General features: G+C 39.4%; 1 protein-coding gene and 1 long non-coding RNA gene across 2 annotated transcripts; one reads left to right on the top strand and one right to left on the bottom strand.

Moving 5' to 3' along the window:
• Window positions 1–1,106: 1,106 nt before the first annotated feature.
• Window positions 1,107–15,649, bottom strand: LOC106097345 (CD209 antigen-like protein E). Its single transcript, XM_019352402.2, has 6 exons — window positions 15,571–15,649; window positions 5,773–5,874; window positions 5,139–5,459; window positions 4,462–4,604; window positions 2,078–2,181; window positions 1,107–1,582 (listed from the first exon to the last, which is right to left on the bottom strand). Exons 1-6 carry the CDS (start codon window positions 15,620–15,622, stop codon window positions 1,423–1,425), a joined length of 882 nt encoding a protein of 293 aa, XP_019207947.2. The 5' UTR covers window positions 15,623–15,649; the 3' UTR covers window positions 1,107–1,422.
• LOC112844116 (uncharacterized) lies at window positions 3,425–3,878 on the top strand. The gene is made up of 2 exons (XR_003216715.1): window positions 3,425–3,553; window positions 3,624–3,878. It is a non-coding gene; the product is annotated as an uncharacterized LOC112844116 (long non-coding RNA).
• Window positions 15,650–20,157: the final 4,508 nt, after the last annotated feature.

The following is a 20,157-nucleotide window of genomic DNA, read 5'->3' on the forward strand; positions in this document are numbered from 1 at the left end:
GCCAGAACGAGGGAACCAGTGGATGACGCGCTAAACAACAGCAGCACGTTTAAGCTTGATCAGCTGTTGTTAGAATTTATTTAATATTAATTTCTAGTATCAGCTGATGTTTGCTGGAGCCACAGCCGTAAAAGCAGCTGGTCATGATATCGGTTTGGATATGTGGTGAGAGGGAAACATGAAGATGAAACCAGGAGATGTCCTTACTGAATCATCAGAGCTGAACAGGTGATGGAGAAACAGGTTTACCTTTTAGGTGACATGAATGAGTTGAAGGGAAGTTATGAACTGTTTCTCAGAGACAAATAACACCAGGATCATTTTCTAAATAGCTGACAGCTGGTAACTGTGCAGGGGCGGATCTATCAAAGTGTTGCCATGGGCCAGGTAGGGCATTAACAGGGAAAGGGGGACACAAAGAAGTACGTTTCTTTCTTATTCTCATTTAAAATATCTACCTTTTATTAAATAATTATCTGAATCTTACGACCAACGTTTTTATCTGACGTAAAATGTATAGAAATCATACATATACCAAAAAGACAGTGTACATCACTGTCACAACAGTGTTTGTTTTCATTCAAAGGCTTTATGGCTTTAATATCTGGTGGGGCGGTCTCTAGTCAAAATGCCCGGGCCGGTTTTTTGTCCCAGTCCAGCCCTGCCTGCAGTAGGAGTTTAACTTCTGAAAACTGTAGCTTCAATATGGCACACATTACTCTGTAAAGACAGTCAGATTCTCTGATCACCACACTTCTCTTTTCCTAAGTCCTTATGAATCATCCTTCACCCCTTTCCTTGACCTCATGATATTTTCCAAGAGGTCCAGCAGGAAATAAGCAAAGGAGGTAGGATATGCTTTATTGGGATATTCAACTGTGCCTGGTGAGTTTAAACAAACAGGGAGACATGACTATTTATACACAGATAGATGTAATTATTAATTGTTTGGTTTTTCAAACTCTCATGTCACTATATACAGTGATATAATATAGATAAAAAGAAAAATATAAATGAACCTGCATTTCTGTGTTTTCGTATTTTGTATGAACAAAGCAAACAAGCATCACGTAAAAACTGAAATCAAAGACTAATACTACTACTACTACTACTAATAATAATAATGATAACAAAATTAAAACTCAGAATGTATTAGAATCTAAAAAAATTCAATTAACACAAAAATCAAATCTTCAAATACTGGATTAATAATACCTAGAATAATAAAGAATGCTAGAATAATAAAAACCACAGGCGTTTGATAACAATCTGACCCAGTCTTCACTGACATTAAAAAAAATGCACACTTTTAGCTACAACAAATTGCCTCATTATGATAGAATAAAACAACTATGTTATAATCACAGCTAAATCTGCAAAGCAATTATAATTAGATCATCTTCAAGAAACTGCACAGGGGCTCTATGGGTTTTTTTCGCAGATCCACTTAAAAGATGTTGAACATGAGCGATCATTCCAGGACTTCTTCATATCAGTTCTGACATGTACACAGTCCTCTTCACCCCAATGTGAACTTCCACCACCATTATCAGGATTACCTTCTTGCCAGTTTCTAGCAGGTCTGTGAAAACAACATTATGTTATTATTAGTAAGCAAACGTTTTGACATTTGGTGTGGGTGTGTGGGGTTTTGTAAGCCAACTTTTCCATCAGCAGCTTTGATAGAAGCTTTGATAAGCACACTGTAAATTATGATTGCAAAATTTCAGATAACCAATAAATTATTTTTTTTTTCAGGACATGGTGGTTGTTAAAGGAGCCTACACAAAGTATACAGTTAGTCAAACACAGTCAAACCTGCAGAGATATCATGTCTTGACTATAATAACTTGTTTTACCCCCAATGTGGCCAAAACAAGTCATCTTACATATCAAATACATTACACATTACACATTACTTACATTACACATCACATCACACAGCTTTTGGCCTTGCAGTTTGGCTTAACTCACTGACGATCACCAGTATGGGTACAGCTGATTGTATCTACAGATCTAACAAATATCTTTTGGAAAATTAATAAAAGTAATAAACTGAACCAAGCTGAACACTTACATAAGAGTCAGTGGAGTTCCATCTACCCATTTCCATGTTCCCTCCTGCTCTTTGTCATTTAAACCAATCCAAGCTTCTGTTGTGGCAATATTTGAGAGGGCAGTCTGTTTAACATAAAAAAAAACCCCAAACATTTTATTTTAGTTTAAAATCACAATTGTAGTCTAAGCAGTTTATCCCAGTTTTAGAAAAACATGCCCTTTAAAAGTCCCAAACCAACACTAAAATGAGAGTTTTCTCAACTTCTTGACATATTTTTTGTTACATTTTTCTTTTGCACTGAAGATATATGTTAGATTGAAATTGTTAAATGTTGTCATTGTGTTACTTAAATTTGTAAACCATGCCTTAAACTGCATGGTTAGATATTCTTCTGTTCCTCCCCTACACATCTATTATGCTTGGGGAGGTAATTAGCTGTAGCTGTTTAACTACAGGCACATTCCATATGAGATCCTGGTTTCTTTATCTTCTGAGGAATGGTCACTCCCGGCTATTTGGGGGCTCGCCTATGCTTGTATATGGTGAACCATTAAAGTTAAGTCGTATACGGGTGTGGGGAGATGACCTCTGGATAACCAGGAAATGTGGTTAACAGATGTAAGCATATATTGTGTGGCAGGAAGACACACACACACACACACACACACACACACAGAATACAGACACTGATGGTGTTCAAATATGCCTGCTCAGTAATGTCACATGTATTTGTAAAATGCATATTCATGAGTGTAACCAATAAAAGCAGCCTGCAGAGAGAAGCTAGCTGAAGTAGTTCGGAGGCATCTGCTTCCCTTGTGGCAAGTGCAACAAAGAGCTTTGTGCGATCTCGTTCTTGAGTGAGTGTCTGTTTATCCAGCAGTTTCAGGAATATATCCCTGACAATATATTTCCCAACAGGATCAGAATCGCTTTAGTGACCAAGTATGTGCACACATACAAGGAATTCACTTTTGGCTATGTCTTTGCTCTCAGTGTACATGACAGAATAAACAACAGACAATACTGACAAAATGACATCAACACAATACAGACAATAATAACACTACCAATATAGCATATTTATGGTGCAAGAGTTCAAAGATGATGGAATACAGTTATGGATTAAATAAGGGATGGATAATATTTAACTAGTGTCACATTGTGTCTGTACTTATATATAAGTACAGACACACTGTAAGTGTTTTAAGTATTTATCAGAGTGACGGCCTGTGGAAACTGTACAGATGACTTGTCACGGCCTGCGGAATCGGCAAGGCGCTGAACAGCATCACTCCACTCCTAGCCCCCCTTCTCTCCTCTTTTTCCTCTCTCTCCCCCTCTCTCCCCTGTTTTGCCGGGCGGAACTCATGGCGGGTTCACGCCCTTGGTCCACGCCTTCTCGGATTGTGCACACCTGGGCCTCATCAGACCAGCTGGTATATCAGAAGGAGGAGATCAGTTGTTCAACGCTGGATTGTTGTGAAGGCTTCTGTCAGTACACACCCAGCTCAAGTTTCCCGTGCCTCTGTCTCTGAGACTTAACGTGTTCCTTTGTTCATAGATTCCCCGGACCCGTTCCCGTGTTTCCCCGTGTGGTGTGTGGAAGGAGTGACAGGTTGCTAGTGGAGAGGAGAGAGGCTGTTTGGAGCACGAGTGTGGTTTCCCCGTTTTCCCTGGAGCCCTGGACCCCTGCCCCTCACGTCTTGTATATAGCACTAACCCCGCACTGTCTATACATACACTCGGTGAAGATTTGTAATAAACTATCTCTGTGTGAACGCTACCCAGGAGTCCTGCGAGTGGATCCTCTAAGCAACCCGTGACATGTCTCATACAGTGATGGATGAGCTGGATGAGCAGACAACAGACAAATAATGGAAATGGATCAACAGCTTCGGAAGTAGGTTGAACTTCCTGAGCTGATGCAGGAAGTACATCCTCTGCTGGGCCCTTTTGATTATAATGTATACAGTGGGCGACCACTGGTGGATCCCAGAAACCTGAAGGTTTTCACAGCAGACATAGTGCATTTGAGTAAGTTGAAGGTGGAGTAATGAAGAGCGGCTCCTCTAGAGTTTTGAGCATATTTTTTCTGACTGCAGCACAGTCAGAACAACCTACGCATACAGGCATGTGGTTGAACACGCTTGCATGCAGACGTGTTTAACCACACGTCTGCATGCAGGCTCATCACCGTCCTCAATGAGTCTGATGTCATGTCATCTGCAAACTTTACGATTCTAACAGACGAGTCTTTTGAGGTTTTAATCCACTTCTTAGCTTAATTTTTTTCATATTTTTGTTCAGCATGGGAAGAGTCATTTAGATACAAAGTTATGAGTTTAAATTTCAATATTCATTTACAAACACAACAACACACACATACATAAATACTGTACCTGATCCTCTGGGCTGTCAATAACCACCAGATCTGCTCCTCTGTCTCTGCAGTCCTTTCTGGCTTCATCCCAGGAAGTAGACCTTTCAGAGAGGAGATAGCAGCTACAATTGAACTTGCTCCATCCTGCAGGGCATGCTTTATCTGGAAGAAAATAAAAAAATAAAATTAACAAATTCCTGGGGCCTATTTTTGTGGCCACTAAAGTAATAAAATAGTCAGTTTTTCAAGACCAAGGACCTGACAGAGGAGAGCTGCCGTTAACGGGTGTGGCTTTTAACTGTACTTAATTATCAGGGTTGTTAGTTGCATCATCAGAAGACAGCGTTATCCTGATGTAGGCCTGCTCGAGCTAGTCGAGTCTCCACCCTGGCTTCAGTTAGTTTCAGCATTGCCTACTAGGGTAACACTCATAGAATCAGAAACTGTAGGATAACTGGATCTAACATCTTCTTGTGTTTGTGGAAGGAATGTATTTTATCATTATTTTACCAATCAGATTTTTTTTGTAAACGTGAATTTGTGATAAGCACTTCTGCAATGCAGCTTTATAGTGACAAGCAGAGATTAAACAAAACTGACCATATAAATAAATATTCCTATAATAAAGTTTGATTTTGTTAAACTAAATTATTGAATTTCTGAGTAAAACACACAACAGCTCACACACGGACTCACTCTGATTGGACAAACACAGCAGCCTTTTTAGCTCTTTGGTCTTTTCATTCAGCAGGTCTCTCTCGATGATGGAAGACAGTTCACTACTCACAGCCAAGAGATTTGCATTCAGAAGGTCTCTCTCCTCAGTGATGGAATAAAGTTGGTTACTCACAGCCAAGAGATTTGTATTGAGACGGTCTCTCTCCTCAGTGATGGAAGAAAGATTGTTACTCACAGCAGAGAGATTTGCATTCAGAACGTCTCTCTCCTCACCCATGAAGGAAAGTTGGTTAGTCATTTCTGACAACTGTTTAGCTGAATCATATAAGCAGTTATGGTCTGAAATAAAGAGAAATAATATTCATGTTTTTGAGACACAAAAATGTCATGGTTTTCAGATTTTATAGCTAAACAAAAATATGGTCAAAATTTGCCACCAGGTAATGAAACATGTTAAATATGTAAGTTATTGTATGAGAGTAAGGAACTACTGTTGCTATAGTCTCATTATATTGATGTTTTTAGTCTTGTTTGTCAACATTCATTAGAAGTGGCAGTTGAATTGAATTGAATTGAACTGAATGTTTGCAGTTTCACTGTGGCTGATGGTGGCTGATCAGTAGAGCAAGTATTAATGAAAAATGCAACTCACAGAAGAAACCAAGAGTGATCAGTGTAACCAGCAGGAAAACACTCAGCAGGCTCAGACAGAGAATAACCCCTAAATAGAAACTCCTCTTAGAGCTCCTTCGACCTTAAAAAAAAAGAAAGTAAAGGCAGGGAATCCAATAAAATGTACAACAGTAAAAATAGATTTTAAATACCTATTTTCCTGTTTTCGTCACCTCTTCTTTACCTATATTGTTTGTTTAAGGTGCTGGGTTGTAAGGTTTGAAATGTTTGGCTTTGAAATATATTGACATATATTTTGTACATTGCATGCAAGTATGTGGATTATTTCTGAGAGCTCAGCTCTGCAGCACAGGTCATGTGGTAAAGCTGTGTGGTGGTAAAGTATTACAGGTTTCAGTCTGTTCTTTTTGTGAAGGAGTCACACATTTCATATGTGGTTTGTGCAGCTATCCCAGCACTAAAACTGCACCTGTTCTCAAGCTGTGTATAAACTGTAGTCCTGTGAAAGGCCACAGAAGTCAAACTTCTCTTTAAAAATAACATTTCAAATTCTTAACAAAAAATTTTCCAATTAAGAAGGAAAATAGTCTTGTATAGGTTACAGACAGACCTTAAATACTTTATTCTTTATTATATATTATATATATTAGGGGTAGGACTCGATTAAAAAATGTATCTAATTAATTAGAGTCTTTATAATTGATCTCAATTAATCGCACAAGAAAATTTGCCCCAAAGCACAAATGTTTTTTAAATTTTAAAGGGTTTTAGTGGACAACAAAATAAATAATAGACATGGACATGAATATTGTAAACTCAAGCTCTTTTAATTTATTGGGGGGGGAAGCATTTAAACTGCATTTCCATTTCAACATAAAGTGCAGTTTTTCTTCTTAAAAAATAAGGCAGAAACATAAAAGTTTATTTGAACAGCTTCACCTTTAAACTCTGAGTAACCTTAGCCAACATTATTTTGTACATTAAGCTAAAACAGTGTGGTCATCGAACATTTTAGTGCAAAAATAACAAACCCATTTGACTCACAATACCTTCATTCGTATTTACTGTCCGTCTCTTGCAGCCAGTTACTTTGACAAACTAGCCTGTTCACATTTTCAGAGCTCAAGGCAGCTCTCTTTTTTGTTACTATGTGACCTGCAAGTGAGAACAGTCTCTCACATGGGACAGAAGTGGCAGGACTAATCAAATACTTGCAGGCCAAGGAGACAGCTGTGGGTGGGTCCCCACTTGACTGGACCACCACTGCAGCAGGCAGTCTGTCTCGCTGATGGTGGATTCTGCTCTGTACAAACTCACACGGCCTGTTACACACGGCTTCCTCATCTGAATCTGTACCACATTTTCTAACCCCCTATCTTCTACCAATGATAGTGGTCTACAGTCCAGAGCAATCCATTTTGCGAGAGAATTTGTAAGTTTGTCCGATGTTGACTTACTAATTTTGGTCCTGAAGCCAGTCATTTAATCAAGTTTGGATCAGCAATGGAACTCAAATTATGCCATATCTGGCTAGGACAGGTAACCTGTATAACTTAAAGGAGAGGTTGTCAAGAAAGCTGGGATTGAACGCGACTGAAGTCCTCCCAGCTTACCTCTCATTACATCTGAGAGAGGATAAAAGGTTTTCACATCCACCCTTTTATATTAGAAGACATACAGAGCGCTAAACAGAGTTTATCTACATGTATTTTTTTAATAGTATATATTTTTATTCTGTATGTCTGTACTAATGCCTAGATGTAGTGTGTACAGATGTAATCCATCTTCGACCGTGGCAGATTAGTCTCTGTGGCTGCAGGAATGTGAAAAGATAAGAGATGTGTCTCCAAGCCATCAATATACATGATTCTGAATAAAAGAAATATTGATCATACTATAATTGTTAAACACAGAATAATAATTAATATGTGATTTTGCTGATAGTTAATCATGCTTAATTGCTACTGTGGAGAATATAACCAGGTATAATTTTGACTGATATAACTAATAAGAAAATACACTAATGATTCTAATAATAGGCCTCTAAGATTTCATACATGTCATGATCCTACTTTTTATTCTTTCCAGAAGCTGATGCTGTATGTCTAAGGCCATGTCTGTGATACGGTGGCTTGAGAGTGGGATGGTCAGTAGCTTCTTTGCAGCAGCCTCTCCAATCATCTCATGGCACATATGTATAGTGGCAGGCAAAATCAATTCCTCTGCTATAGTGAAAGACTTTTTACTCTGTACCACAAGTCTGGATACAAGGTAGCTAGCTTTTAAAGCACATTTACCAGTCAGTGACACAACACACTATTTCTGCATCTGCACTGTTTTCTTTTCTCTTGAAGTATTATCTTGAAGTATTGTTGCCTGCGTGGGATGTTTGTTTTCGAGATGGCGCTTTAATTTCGAAGGCTTCAGTGCTTGGATAGCATTAGCCCACACTCCACACATTCGGCTCTCAAGTCCGCTTCGTTTCCTCCGTTCACAAACCCATACTTCAGGAAGTCAAGGTTGTACTTGTGCAAACATTTTGCCTTTTGAGAGGGGGGGTTGTCACTTTCATCTTCATTTTTGTATTTTAAGAACTTCTTCATATCTTTTGATAACTGCAAACAGTAGGGAGAGTGTCTGCTTCTGCTTGCTTATTGAGGCAAATTAAACAACTCCCCCCAAGCGGTGGGAAGCTGTATTGTAACTGACATTTTCATGGATAACAGGAGTCCCTGGTTTCTTCACTTAATAACTTATGATGTCCCGTGGCCCTCGCGGCCCACAGGTGTAAAACTAAACATTTTTTGCGGCCCTCAAGGTGTGACTCGCGGCCCATTTTTTAAGAATCACTGGTGTATTCTGTTTTACTTCCTCCTGGTCTAGTGTGTGTGTGTGATTAGCCAAAGCTGTGTTTCCTTCCTGGCCCTCATTTTCTTGTTACCCTTTTGTGTATTTAGTCTTCTGTCTTCCTCTGTCTGTTATTGGTTTTTCTGGTTACCTTCCTTCGTGTCTCCAAGGTTCTGTTTTTTTCTGATTTGTGGTTCCTAGTTTCATGTTTCATGTTTTATTAGCTTTTTCCCAGTGTAGTTTTGCTATTTTATCTCAGTCTACCTTGGCCTTTTGTTTGTTGTTTTGTTCAGCCCCAAAATAAAGGCTCGCTTTTTGTTCATCTCCTTACTCCATTCTCATCATCTTGTTTTTTTTCTACTTTCGCTTCACTCCATGTCGTCTGCCGCAACAGACATGACAGTATAGAATGGCATGTTAGTGCAAAGATGGCCTGTCTATAACGGATAGGTTCAGGTTACTGCATTAAACGGTGTTACAACATGGCAGCAACCTAAAGTAAGTGCAATACAATACAATATAACTTTATTTATATAGCACATTTAAAAAACCAGCGGTACACCAAAGTGCTTTACAATACAATACAAAATTCAATACGATATTTGATGGGTAACCAATGCAAATCAGCTAGAACGGGGGTGATAGAGGCATGCTTTCTAATAGTGAGCTGTAGCATTTTGGACAAGCTGAAGTCTATGAAGGAGAGCAGAGTGAAGACCAAAGTAGAGAGAATTACAGTAATCCAATCTAGAGGTCACAAAAGCATGAATGAGCTTTTCAAGATCTTTATGAGGAACATAGTGCTTAGCCTTAGAAATAAGGAGCAGTTTATAAAAGCTAGATTTGATTACAGAGGACACTTGTTTGTTAAATTTAAAAGAGTTATCCAGCAGGACACCTAAGTTACTGACCGTGTCAGAGAGAGAAGTGGCAAAGGAACCAAGGGTATCAGCTAATAGGCCCCGGAGGATATGGTTGTCCACCACAATTTCCATTTTCTTTTCATTTAGGATAAAGGAGTTGCCCGGAAGCCATTCTTATAAGGAATGTTATATTTTTCAAAGATTAAGCCTAGGGGGAGCATATATAATGAGAATAACACTGGGCCAAGCACAGAGCCATGGGGCACACCACAGCATAAGGATGCAGTTGAGGAAGAATAAGTACCCAAGGTAACAGAGAAAGACCTGTTCAAGAGGTACCATTTGAACCAGTTAAGGGCTTCACCCTGAATGCCCACAGTGTGTTCTAACCTCGTTAATAACATTTTATGGTCGACCATATCAAAGGCTGACGACAAATCCAATAAGACTAATACAGCAGAATACCCTGCATCAGTAATTAAGAGAAGATCATTAAGGACTCTCAGCAAAGCTGTTTTGGTGCTGTGGCGTGGTTTAAAACCAGATTGAAATTTATCACAGATATCATGCACATCCAGGTAAGCCTGGAGTTGCGAGAGAAGTATCTTCTCTAGATTTTGGAGAGGAACAGAAGTTTGGAGATCGGCCTATAATTCACAAGGTCATTATGGTCAAGACAGCTTTTTTTAATGACAGGTTGCACTACAGCATGTTTAAAAACAGAGGGACCATAGCCAGAAGACAATGATGAATTCATTAAAAATAAGATACTGGGCCCAATTACATCAAAGCCATCCTTCACAATGCGAGGCGGGAGAGAATCATGTGCAGAATTAGTATTTTTCAGTTGTTCGACAATTTGCTTAAGGGTACAGAGTGACACCGGCTCAAACTGATGAAAAGTTGATACACATTCTCCAGTGAGAGCAGGGCTCACCACTGGGGGGAGTGAGGATTTGAGAGATAGAATTTTATCAGTGAAGTAATTTAGAAATTGTTCACAGAAAGTTTAGCAGCAACTTGAAACTCCAGGCGGCTAGAATGCAAAATATCAAAGGATACCTGGAGATTATCTTTCTTCCATTTCCTCTCAGCATGGCGGCATACGTAGGGCACGTGTAGAATCGTTAAACCAACGTTGAGAATGAGTTCTAGAGGATTTCATTTTAATCGGTGCTACAGTATCAAGAATAGAAGAACACGTGGATAGCAAAGAATTAACGATGTCGTCAACCGTATGAGGTTTGGAACAGTCAAAGATAGTAGTAGAGGCAGAGTTGAGGAAAGCCACAGAAAAATTGGTCACCGATTCAGAATTAATTATATGCATAGGGCGTCGGGGATTCTCAGGACACAGTTCAATCTTACACAGATCAACATCAAAGATAACTGGAAACTGATCAGAGATCCCAACATTATCAGTATGCTTAATACAAATGTCCAGCCCATATGAAAAAAACAGATCAAGGGTATGGCCTTTAAAGTGGGTTGGCCCATTAACCCACTGGACAAGGTTAAAAGAGTCAGTTAAGGCAAGAAAGTCTGTGGCTAAAAGGTCATCCTTACAGCAAATATGAATGTTAAAATCGGCAGTAATAAGAACACAGTCATATTTAACAAAAACAGATCCTAACAGATCAGTAAAATCATAAATAAAAAATGTATTATACTTCGGCGGTCGATAAACCACAACACACAAGGTTTTAGAAGAATCGACCAGTTCCAGCAATTGAACTTCAAAGCTAGAATAGGTAGGCAAAGGCAGCGGCCAAGCTTTATGTATATTTTTAAAAACTGAGGCTAAGCCGCCACCTCTTCCTGTAAGCCTAGGTGAGCTAAAGAAGGCACAGTGAGGGGGAAGAAGCTCCGAGAAGGAGAAGGACTCATCAGGGCGAATCCATGTCTCTGTCAGGAACAAGATGTCAAGCCCCTAAGAGAGGAAGAAGTCATTTAAGATAAAAGTCTTGTTCACCAGTGACCTTACATTCAGTAGAGCCATCCGCATCATAGGGGCTGTGTCTCTGCTCGTAGCACGGCGCAGATGGCTTAGACTGTTGCGGTGCACACCACCACTAGAAGGCGATATCCAGGTCCGAATAGGTAGGCATGCCTCTGGGAGGGCAGGGTAGACTTGCTGCCCAACGAAGCAAATCCACCGATGGCTGAGTGATCGAACAGAAAAGCGGTGCCGGGAGCTGGAAGAGGTAGGTAGAATGTCCGTGGTAGCATATGGATTAGCCATGGCCTGTGCTCGAAAATAAGCCTTAAGGCAGACACGAATGCCGCTCCGTTTACCCCGCTTCCTGTAGTGTTTCTTGCGTAGGGTGGGTAAACGCCGGCAGGATATGCTGGTGGAGGAGACCGAGCGTGTTAGAGTGGCACCTCCTAAAGTCCATCGTGAGTCCGAGCCATGAGACTGACAGAAACGAAGGTCCAAAAGCGTTTGTCGGTTTTAGGTAATTAGTGTGTTGCCACCAGATGAACATAATATTACAAGAATGAGTAGTACTATGCAAAAGTTGAGAAAAAGGAGTCGAAAGCAGTGACGAGGATAAAAATAAGGACAAAGAGGAGAAGGAGGACGGCCTGCCGTACACACCGGCGCCATCTTAAACACAGCAGTCCTCTGGACTCTTTCAAAGGCATTGCTAAGTGCAGTTTAAAACATACATGTTTATAATTTGAAAAATGTTTGTCTAATTAAATATCAACAGTTATGTTTGTTTGTAGCAGTGGAAATACTGATATTTGTAACTTAATTATTTTAATACTGAAGAAATCGTAAAGACAAATTCTAAGGCCTTCGCACTCCTGTCCCATTAATCTTTTGTATAATACTATAAAAAGTACATTTTAAAGTACCTTTTTAAAGCCAGTCTGACTTTCTGATCCAGACACACATACATTCATTTTGCATATTTGCAAGGCACTTCACCTGTTGCCTACTGGTGGTGGTCAGAGGGCCCGATAGTGCCAGTGTCCGGCAGCCTCGCCTCTGTCAGTGCGCCCCAGAGCAGCTGTGGCTACGATGTAGCTTGCCATCACCAGTGTGTGAATGTGTGTGTGAATGGGTGAATGACTGAATGTAGTTTAAAGCGCTTTGGGGTCCATAGGGACTAAGTAAAGCGCTATACAAATATATGAGGGGCCGTACAAGCCAAAATTCATTCTTTCACTCTCACACACATACATTCTTCTTTCACACACATATATATTTTCACTCTCACATACATATATTTTCACTCTCACATACATACATTTTCATTTATGCATTCCTACATTTTGTTCTCATTTACATGCATTCAATATGCATTTAATCTCACAAATAATATATGTATGTAAGCAGAGAATGCATACATGTCAGAAGAAAATATATGTATGCAAGAGAATAATGTATGTGAATGAAAGAGTATAGTGGAAACGGAAGGAGTTTAATGGAAACGGAAGGCTGGGTGTCTGTACCGCTGTGATTGGCTGAGAAGCATGCGCGGGTCACTTTCAAGTGTCTGACAGCATGGAGGGGGGAGAAGAAACTCGAGTTCTTCAGCAAGCTATCGGGGTGTTAAGAAATATTTTATCATCTCCTGAAACGGTCACATCGTTGTCCTCGTCACTTGATCGAGAAGGGACGGGCTCAACTTTTTTTTTTACGTGCGCTCAGAATAGTGGCACAAAAATAACGCCACAGTAACCCAGAAAGAGTAATATTTCAAACTCCGCCACTCTGTGCTTCTCTGCCACTGCCTCGTTTGAGTTTTGGACGAAATGGATTCTGGGATATTGCATTTCGTCATTTCGAGCCGATTGGAGACCAGAACAGCCAATCAGATATTTTTGCATCCAAGTCTGTGATTGGCTGGTTTTGTGGCACAAAAATAACGCCATAGGTCACAAAATAAACTTTTAAGATATTTTCATGCGAGAATGGTGCTGTGTAAACTTCAAATATCTGCTTGATTCATCAAGACATCACATATTTCCATAAGTGCTCTTTTCGGAGATGCCTGTTACCTATGGCCTTATTTTTGTCCCACTATTCTGAGCGCACGTAAAAAAAATTTGAGCGCACGTAAAAAAAAGTTTGCAGGTGCAAGTGTTGCATTTTGAGGAGAAATTTATTTTGAGCGAAGAAAAGCTGAATTTGAGCGAACAAAATTCATTGCCGCGTGCAAAAAATGTATTTCAGTGTTTGCTATTATCCATACACACATACAATAGCAGCCCCTCTCGCTCAGTTTTTGTATTTGCGCTCACGCTCTCAACATTTCTCCCCGTGCGCGCTCAACTCTTTGTGTACGCTGTTATATTGTGCCACAAAACCACAATATAACAGATGGTGATTTTTCATTCTTATGTTTGTTTGTTTTTGTAATGGTATAAACAATGAAAGGTGGTGGATTAGCCAATTGGTCATGATCAACTCTGGGCTGGACCAATTACAATACATCCGTATTGAGAGGAAAAACAACGCGATTAGTCCCGTACTTCAGCTAGAATGAAAAAAGACAAAGCTGGAGTTATTCTGTCTTTACGTTGCACAGCTGCCTCTTCTCCCCTCATTCTCTCCCCCTCCCTCCCTCTCCTGTTGCTACTTCAATCATGAAACTGATCAATGATCAGCTGATTGTCTTTCTTGTTTGTTTATCGCCCACTTTGCGCCAGAAAGAGGAAACCAGCGGATGTCGCGCTAAACAGCAGCACTTTCAAGCTTGATAAGCTGTTAGAATTTATTTAAAATTAATTTCTAGTATCAGCTGATGTTTGCTGGAGCCAGAGCTGTAAAAGCTGCTGCTCATGGTATCGGTTTGGAAACATGAAGGTGATACAAATCATGCATATATACCAACAAGACAGTGTACATCACTGTCACAACAGCGTTTGTTTTAGTTCAAAGGCTTTATGGTTTTCCTATAACACCTGGTGGTGTAGTCGGTGATTTTTTGTCAGTTGAGCTTTATATATTATGTTTAACCCGAGTGATCACCCGGTCAGCTGGTGGGTAACTATGGTGTTATTTTTGTGCCACTATTCTGAGCGCACGTAAAAAAAAAAGTTGAGCCCGTCCCTTCTCGATCAAGTGACGAGGACAACGATGTGACCGTTTTAGGAGATGATAAAATATTTCTTAACACCCCGATAGCTTGCTGAAGAACTCGAGTTTCTTCTCCCCCCTCCATGCTGTCAGACACTTGAAAGTGACCCGCGCGTGCTTCTCAGCCAATCACAGCGGTACAGACACCCAGCCTTCCGTTTCCATTAAACTCCTTCCGTTTCCACTATACTCTTTCATTCACATACATTATTCTCTTGCATACATATATTTTCTTCTGACATGTATGCATTCTCTGCTTACATACATATATTATTTGTGAGATTAAATGCATATTGAATGCATGTAAATGAGAACAAAATGTAGGAATGCATAAATGAAAATGTATGTATGTGAGAGTGAAAATATATATGTGTGTGAAAGAAGAATGTATGTGTGTGAGAGTGAAAGAATGAATTTTGGCTTGTACGGCCCCTCATACAAATACAGGCCATTCATTTTGCATATTAAAATCTGAAATAATGTTTGAACATGAATATCTGAAAAAGTTTTAAAGATAAAAGCTTGATAACATTCTCATTCGTTATTTTTACGATCAAAATGAATCAGGATTTGTAATTTGGAACAGATACTACTGCCCAGTTAAAATATTGTTTTATTTTATTTGTTTTTTAAATCCAAGCCGTCTTGTAAATTCCCGAATTTGAACACACACTAAAAAAAATACTTCACACTGCAAAAGCGAACTTGTGACAATTTCTGCATAGAATTTAGTTATATTTGAAAGTAATGCAAAATTAAGCATATATAATACTTTTCAACAAGAAATTGCCCATTTCAGTCAACTTTCATGTTGGATTGAGCAAATACAGCAAGTTGGACAATGAAAACAAAACTATAAGTAGATAGTCAAAGCCGATCTACTGCCTTGGAAGACTAAGACAATTTAGGTTAAAATGCACTACAAACCAAAATATGCACATATTAAACCAAATTAACTAAAAAGGTTATAACAGTGTATAACAATATTTTCCTGTTTCTGTCACTCATTTCTTACCTGTGTGATATGTTGAAGGTGCTGGTTTAACATTGACATATATTTCGTCCATTGCATGGAAGAATGTGGATTATTTCTGAGACCTCAACTCTGCAGCACAGCTTGTGTGAAGTGGTAAAGTATCACAGGTGTCAGTTTATTCTTTATGTTCTGAGGAAGTCACACAACTCATATGTGGTTTGTGCAGCTAAGTCACCACTGAAACTGGATCTGTTCTTAAGCTGTGTGTGTATATATATATCTATATATATATCTATATATATATATATATATATAAACATATATCAGCTGTGTATATATATCATAGTCATGTGAAAGCATACAGAAGTCAAACTTTTTTGTATGACTTTGTTAATAACTTTAAATGTTTTTCAAAAGAAATAAACAAAGAAATAAACGAAGACCTTAAATGATACGTGTGTGTGTGTGTGTGTGTGTGTGTGTCTATATATCAGTATTTAGAATCTATGATTTCTAACATCAGTGTGTTCAGTATTTTATCATTTACACAGCTTTATCAACTAGTTTTAAATTGTTTTCCTCAAATATATGATGTGCTCTGCTCCACTGTCAATTCCTCTCATATGATCTCTCAATACGGGACCAAATTTAGCCATCAGTTTCACTGCTTTTAACAAGTTCTCATTATTGGGATGATGTAATGTGTAAACAGATTCCCTCACTGCCAGGTTCCGTTTTGCCCATGACTGAATATTGCTGAATAAGTGTGTGAGAACACGATTCTTTCCTGCTTTCAGGAGGGCCATTTCTGTCTTATTAATAGTTTTCCCCTTTCAAAGACACAAGGCAAATTCCTGCCATTTCACCATGTTGCTACAGAAATCTTCAGTAGTGCCTTATGCCATGGGCTGGCTCTGAACAGATGAGATCAAAATGGAGATCTTTATCTATAATGCACAGTGCCACATTTGATACAAACCAAACACAGCTTATTGACACAATCACCTTATACTAACTGTCTAGTACAGTGGTGAAGGGGTGATAATTTGAGCTGAGGACCTGGGCACCTTGCAGTCAATGAATTAACATCATCAGAGAGGTATAGAGTCAAATGTGAGGCAATCTGTCAGAAAGATAAAGCTTGGCTAAAAATATGGACAAGCAACAACACAAGGACTCTGAGCACAGCAGCAAATCTACAACAGAATGTGTGAAAAAGAAAAAAAAGGATAAAAGAAGGTAATACAATGGTCCAGTCAAAGTCCAGACCTCAGCCAAACTAAAATGCTGTGGTAGAACCCTAAGACAGCTGTGCAGAAACAAATGCCCACAAATCTGAATGAACTGAAGCAACATTGTAATGAGGAGCAGGGCAAAATTCCTCTAATGTGACTTATGAGAGACTGATAAAGTCTGACAGAAAACCATTATATCAAGTAGTTGCCTCAGAAAGTTGTTTTACAAGTTATTGAATTATGGCATCTGCTTAATTTTTCACAGCACTGCTTGTATTTTGTATCTTGTAAATCAGCCAGTGCAGAGCTGCTGTCGCATAATATGTTTATTCTGTGTGTAGGCTTGTTATCAAATTATGGCTGGCTTTTGCCAGGAACTTATGTTCTATTTGTTAAATATCTGCAAATATCTTATACATGCTGGTGGTTTAGGTTTCATCATTAACATTACGCTGTTTCCTGTAAGTCAGTGCTCGTCCTGACTTACAGGAAAGGAGGCAAGGTGGTAGAACCAAGTCACACAGTTTGACATCTGTGTTTAATATGTTGGCCATATTAACTGCCACACATCTCATCAACTGCAATGACAAGTTACTATAAACTGTGAACTGTTAAGGAGGTTGTGGTGCTGGACTGTGTCTGATCATACAATTATACATATACAAGATATATACATATATAAACTTTAATTTTTAAAGTAAAAGCATCACCAAATATATATTTCCAAGTATATATTGTCTCAGTGCCAAGGTTATTATAGTTAACTTCAACTAAACTAAACGAAATTAAAACCTAAAAGTAGATGTGAAAAAAACATTCTATTTAACTAGAATAAAAAAACAGAATTCTTCTCAATTTTCTATATTTCTGCTGAAGTACTATCACAGGGTATGAATGTTCAGCCAAACCTAGATCATCACCTGTGAAGGCTTTCTCAATGGTAAACATTCTGGATGGTTTGCTGGCAGGGGAGACTTTGACCAGGGGCGTCCTGGCCTGTTTGGCGCCCTGGGCGAACACTCAAGCCACATCAGTGTCTAGTGTCTGTCTACTGTTTACTATCATGGGCAAGTGGCTAACAAAGGTAAACAGAAGTTTTCCCAATCCCTACTAGTGAATGTTATCTTGTTTCAGGATACATAATACCTGCCATCTTCCAAAGACACATCTGCTTACCTGTGTCTTTTGCTCATTTCTCCTCTTCTTTTCTCTTTTTTTTCTAAACTGAGGACCTTATTTCATTTGACGTTTTCTTGTTCACCTCCGATCAGTAACTTTGCTCTCCAGTATCAACACCCAACCCCACAACATGAACCAATAGACTAATAGACCTACACCTTAGTGCACAGATTTGGTTTGTATAGGGGTTTTTTTCTGGGATTTCACACAACCCAGGACAAATAATTATTACATGAATACATGCGCTTGGATTTACAATATTATGAACTAAATGTGCTTTATTTGTAAGCAGCCCACCCCCTCCCCCTTTCGACAGGCTGTGTGTGAGACTTCAGCACAGCAGCAGCAGCAAGCAAGCGCACCGAGGGCCCTCGCGCTCACTTTTCGCATATATGTGTGTGATAGAATGTAGGACTGTCAATGTTAGGTTTATATAGTGGATTGTCATTTATGCTTAGAAATATCTACCCATATATGCTTAAAGTTTTATAATTAGTTTTAGATTGGTAGAGGTTTGATCCTTAATAGTCTGCAAACTTTGTGTGCATTCCAGAGCACTCTGGGAGCATGGGAGAGGTCGTACCTTGTCTTATTGTTTTATGGTAGAATAAACGTATCTATATCTGTTTTAGGCTAAGTGCCTTTTGTTTAGATGAACTGCTGGACTTCCAGACCAGCAGGTTTAGGGAAGTCATTTATGGGGTCACACTCTGACCCCCCCCCCACACACACACACACACTTACACAACGCGCACAGGCAAGGTACTCTTTGTGTGTATGTATACGTCATATGTTAATGGACCTATGCATATTCATGTGACCTCAATAAAAGAGCAGTGTTACGGGAGAGCGGATGAGAGCATCTGGGGTCAAGCGAAGGAACGGCGCTTGTCCGGTTCTCTCCTGTGCACGGAAACATAAAGAACTTTGCCTACTAGTGTCTTGCTTTGCTGTGTAATTAAATTGTAGTGTAGTAAATTGTAGTAAATTGTAGTGGGAGCCAACACTCGTTCTATGGGGAGCATATTCATATTATAGGTCCAGTCCGTGATTGAGATAAGGGGGTGGACTGTGGCACACGAAGTTGAAAATCAGGAGCTTTAGTGGCTGCGGCTGACAGTTGCAGTGACTGGCACTGCTGATTCCCCAAACATCTTCTGCGTCCTTCTTCCAGACCAGTACAATTGGAGAGGAACTGCTACTCTCCCTTATTACCTGAGCCTCCAAAAGCTGGTTAATATGGGCACTCACAGCCTCATACTGGATGTCGGGGTGCGTCTATGTTGCTGCCTGACTGCTGTATTATTAGGTAGTGGTATATTGTGGGAGATGAGGTTAGTATAGCCCAGGTCTCCATCATGGGCCGTGAAAACAGAATTGTATTTCTGCAAGCACAATCTCACCTCATGTTGCTCTGGCTCAGCAAGTACAGACAGGTCAATCCCTTCCACCCTATCCTATATAGAGCCAGTGCCCATATGAGAGGAGACCATAACAGGGGAGTAACTCACCTCAGTGGCACCTACAGGGAGACTACATTACCATGCTTGCTTTAATATTTGTAACACAAGTTTGCTAAATTAAAACAAATTTACACTAGGCGTTAAAGTTTTATCACATTGTGTTAGTGTTGCTTTCCCTGTAGTAAGAAACACGATAGTGTAACACTTTGTTAGCACTTTTGTTTTACTGCAGAAAGATTCCAGGTTCAAACTTCCTGGTTGGCTGGAGCCTTTCTGTTGAGAAAGTAGTTGTGTGGATGCTTTAGGCATCCACACTATTGAGTTCCTGTTTCTCTTTATTCTTTATTATTCTACTTTATTATTATTGTGTGGATGCTTTAAGCATCCACACTATTGAGTTCCTGTTTCTCTTTATTCTTTATTGTGTGGATGCTGGAGGCATCCACACTATTGAGTTCCTCTTGGGACTTCCGTACACTTTTCGCCGTGGATCTACTTCCACAATTTTCAGCCGATTTTCACCGTTCAAATTTTAAACTATTCTGCTATTTCTGCTAATGATGGCTATGTCTTTTGGTATTTTATACTATTATACTTTTTAAAATATTAAGCTTAATTTGTCCCATTGAAATGAATGGGAAACTTCCGCAATTCTGCTAAAACTTGCTTGTTTTTGAAACTTAACTACTTTTCCCTACTTTCACGTAGAACAACCATTCAAACTTTAAAATGTTCTCAAATTATTGGGC

This window comes from Oreochromis niloticus, linkage group LG16 (genome assembly GCF_001858045.2).
Source record: "Oreochromis niloticus isolate F11D_XX linkage group LG16, O_niloticus_UMD_NMBU, whole genome shotgun sequence".
Classification (NCBI taxonomy): domain Eukaryota; kingdom Metazoa; phylum Chordata; class Actinopteri; order Cichliformes; family Cichlidae; genus Oreochromis; species Oreochromis niloticus.

Excerpts from the sequence above, each read along its gene's own strand:
- LOC106097345 (XM_019352402.2), bottom strand. The coding sequence starts at position 15,622 with ATGGACGAAATATATGTCAATGTTAAACCAGCACCTTCAACATATCAC. Across the intron at positions 4,605-5,138 it reads GCTGTGTTTGTCCAATCAGA|ATAAAGCATGCCCTGCAGGA; the intron begins GTGAGTCCGTGT and ends ATTTTCTTCCAG. Across the intron at positions 1,583-2,077 it reads GGAACTCCACTGACTCTTAT|ACCTGCTAGAAACTGGCAAG; the intron begins GTAAGTGTTCAG and ends TTGTTTTCACAG.